This window comes from Acyrthosiphon pisum, unplaced genomic scaffold (genome assembly GCF_005508785.2).
Source record: "Acyrthosiphon pisum isolate AL4f unplaced genomic scaffold, pea_aphid_22Mar2018_4r6ur Scaffold_21461;HRSCAF=24042, whole genome shotgun sequence".
Taxonomy (NCBI): domain Eukaryota; kingdom Metazoa; phylum Arthropoda; class Insecta; order Hemiptera; family Aphididae; genus Acyrthosiphon; species Acyrthosiphon pisum.
In genome coordinates this window covers 12,486-14,912 of record NW_021770931.1, presented here as the reverse complement: position 1 = coordinate 14,912, position 2,427 = coordinate 12,486, and the positions used below count along the sequence as shown (strand labels likewise).

General features: G+C 31.8%; 1 protein-coding gene across 1 annotated transcript; it reads left to right on the top strand.

Moving 5' to 3' along the window:
• Positions 1-99: 99 nt before the first annotated feature.
• On the top strand, positions 100-2,131 carry LOC100569943. Its single transcript, XM_003243923.4, has 4 exons — positions 100-704; positions 1,199-1,330; positions 1,429-1,631; positions 1,749-2,131. Exons 1-4 carry the CDS (start codon positions 666-668, stop codon positions 1,903-1,905), a joined length of 531 nt encoding a protein of 176 aa, XP_003243971.1. The 5' UTR covers positions 100-665; the 3' UTR covers positions 1,906-2,131.
• The last annotated feature ends 296 nt before the right edge of the window (positions 2,132-2,427 follow it).

The following is a 2,427-nucleotide window of genomic DNA, read 5'->3' as shown; positions in this document are numbered from 1 at the left end:
CCAATTTTCAGTGTCTGTTGATGATGCTGGTGCTTCACTGGTTAACTTTGAAGGATTGAAGTATTTTTTTTTTGATTATGCTGATGATGTCTACGGTGAATGTCTGTCGCCTGTTGCTGCTTGTGGGGAACACAAGCTGAACTGATATCGTTTGACTAACAAACGCTGTGTTATATAGTCGAGAATCACCTCCTACTTTTCCTAGTTGACGTTTAAAACTTACATTCTATTCAAAGAAACCGTGTAACGTTCTAATGTAATAATAATTTAAAAACAACTAAGTTATTTTGCAGTAATAGTAATTATAATATATAATGTATGTATTGGTGTTGGCCGTTACCTGAAATAACCATTTAAAAAAATAGCTAGGTAAAATTTTGGGCGTTGTCCGAATAAAAACTAGTATTAATAGAAGGTTGTATTAAAGCCGCTGGCGGAATAAAACTGATATTAATAAGAGGTCAAATTAAGGGCGTTGGCTGGTTTAATAAACATTGTTATGGATATTCTACATTTCTATGTTACTATAGTAGTGGAAACATTACAGTATATAAGGCTAGCGTATCGACAGCAATATCACAGTCAACATCCAGCAACTTCTGCGTATCGACAGCAATATCACAGTCAACATCCAGCAACTTCTTCATTAACTCAACAATTTCAAGATGTCGTACAGAACTTCTACTGTTGATTCTGGATCAGAGGTTAGTAAATAAATTATTTAATAACTTAAGTGAATTGGAGATCAGTCGTAAAACTATTCAACACTAAAATAACTACTAAAATCTCCACACCCGAACCTATCGGACGGTATTTATATGACAATAGTGTAATAGTCAGAGTATTCCGGCATTACACTGATCATACATTCGTCTCAGTTAATAGGGTAATAGTTAGAGTATTCTGGCATTACACTGACTGACATACCGTTCGATAGATTCAATTCCCAGTCGTGCACACTTTCATACCGAACCCTAAACACCTATTGTTATATTTCTGTTTGTAAAATAATAAAGTGTACACTCGTTAGTATGACAAACAAAACCGTGTAGAGTTCTTTCAAAATAAATTACCTACATAATCTAACCTAACCTAACCTACACTATAGTTATAATTCTACGGTAAACCACTCATACATTTATGAAAAAAAACAATCTATCAATATATTAAATTTAATACTATAAGTTTATTTTTATAGAACGACTTTGAAGGATTCGTAGACATGAAAATGAAGCCTTCGACTTCGAAACAAACTAAGACGGCTTACAAAAGAGGAGCTGAAAAAGCGATTGATAAGAAAAATAACAAAAAAAATAAACAGGCAAAAACAGTAAGATAAATAATAAGTTATCATCTTAATACTTTTATCTAATATTCTAAGGTGATCAATTATAGCATGAATTTTTTTTTTTATTTTTTTTTTTTAAGAGTTCATCTTACAGAGAAATGTTAGAAGAGAAGTTGCGGGCGGAAGATTATGACGAAGAAATCTTCAACACAATTACATTCAGGCAGGGAGATGGTTTGGCCACCATAAAAAGCCAGTTCAATCCGGACGACAAACCGACGGACTATTGGACTATTACGCACTACAAGTGTAAAAATATAAACAATGTACCTACGAAAGAGAGGTAAATACTATACTTTTGTTTAATTTTTACTTATAATGAAAAAAAAAAAAAAAAAAAATAATAATAATCTACTTCTATTCACTGTTCAGCTGATTGAATAATTAATTTATGTTGCAGGTGGCGTCACTCTGAGGCAACTGTTAAAATAACTACTTCTGATAAGTCGAAAGACCAGGCGGTCAATAACAGTTTGAATGAGACCATGCAGGTCATCTTCGATGTAATATTGAAAGACCCTGAACGTCGAACTATCAGAAGTAAATTAGCTGTATGATAATAATTGGTGTAATATAAAATAAACAATATATATATATAAAAATAATTTGTAATTTAATAAATAAAAAAATATATAAATATAAATGAATTTGTATTATATCATACTATTAAGTCCTGTAAAATCATGTCAGACATTGCGTTAAAATGAAATTGTAATATTTCATACAAAAATGAAGTGTCATCGTTTTGTAGATGAGAATAATAATTAAAATCATAGTTTTGTATATACTGATTTGTGAATTCGTTCCTCTGACAGCTGATGGGCAAACCTCGGACATCGTTTTTAATCAGTTCGTAAGCTGCATCGAATGTTGCTTGAAAACTGTGTAAACGTTTCTGTTTTTCTGCGATATAAAGGTCTACACAATGCTGAAGTTGTTTAAGTCTACAGAAAATCTATATGCGAGAGTGTAATATAATCATCATTTTATATGTAGGGTTATTGAACTCTGCTTCACATTGATTGAATATGTAAAGTTCTCAGTGATTCTTACCCGTCCTACCCCCTGGTATGTAAGTT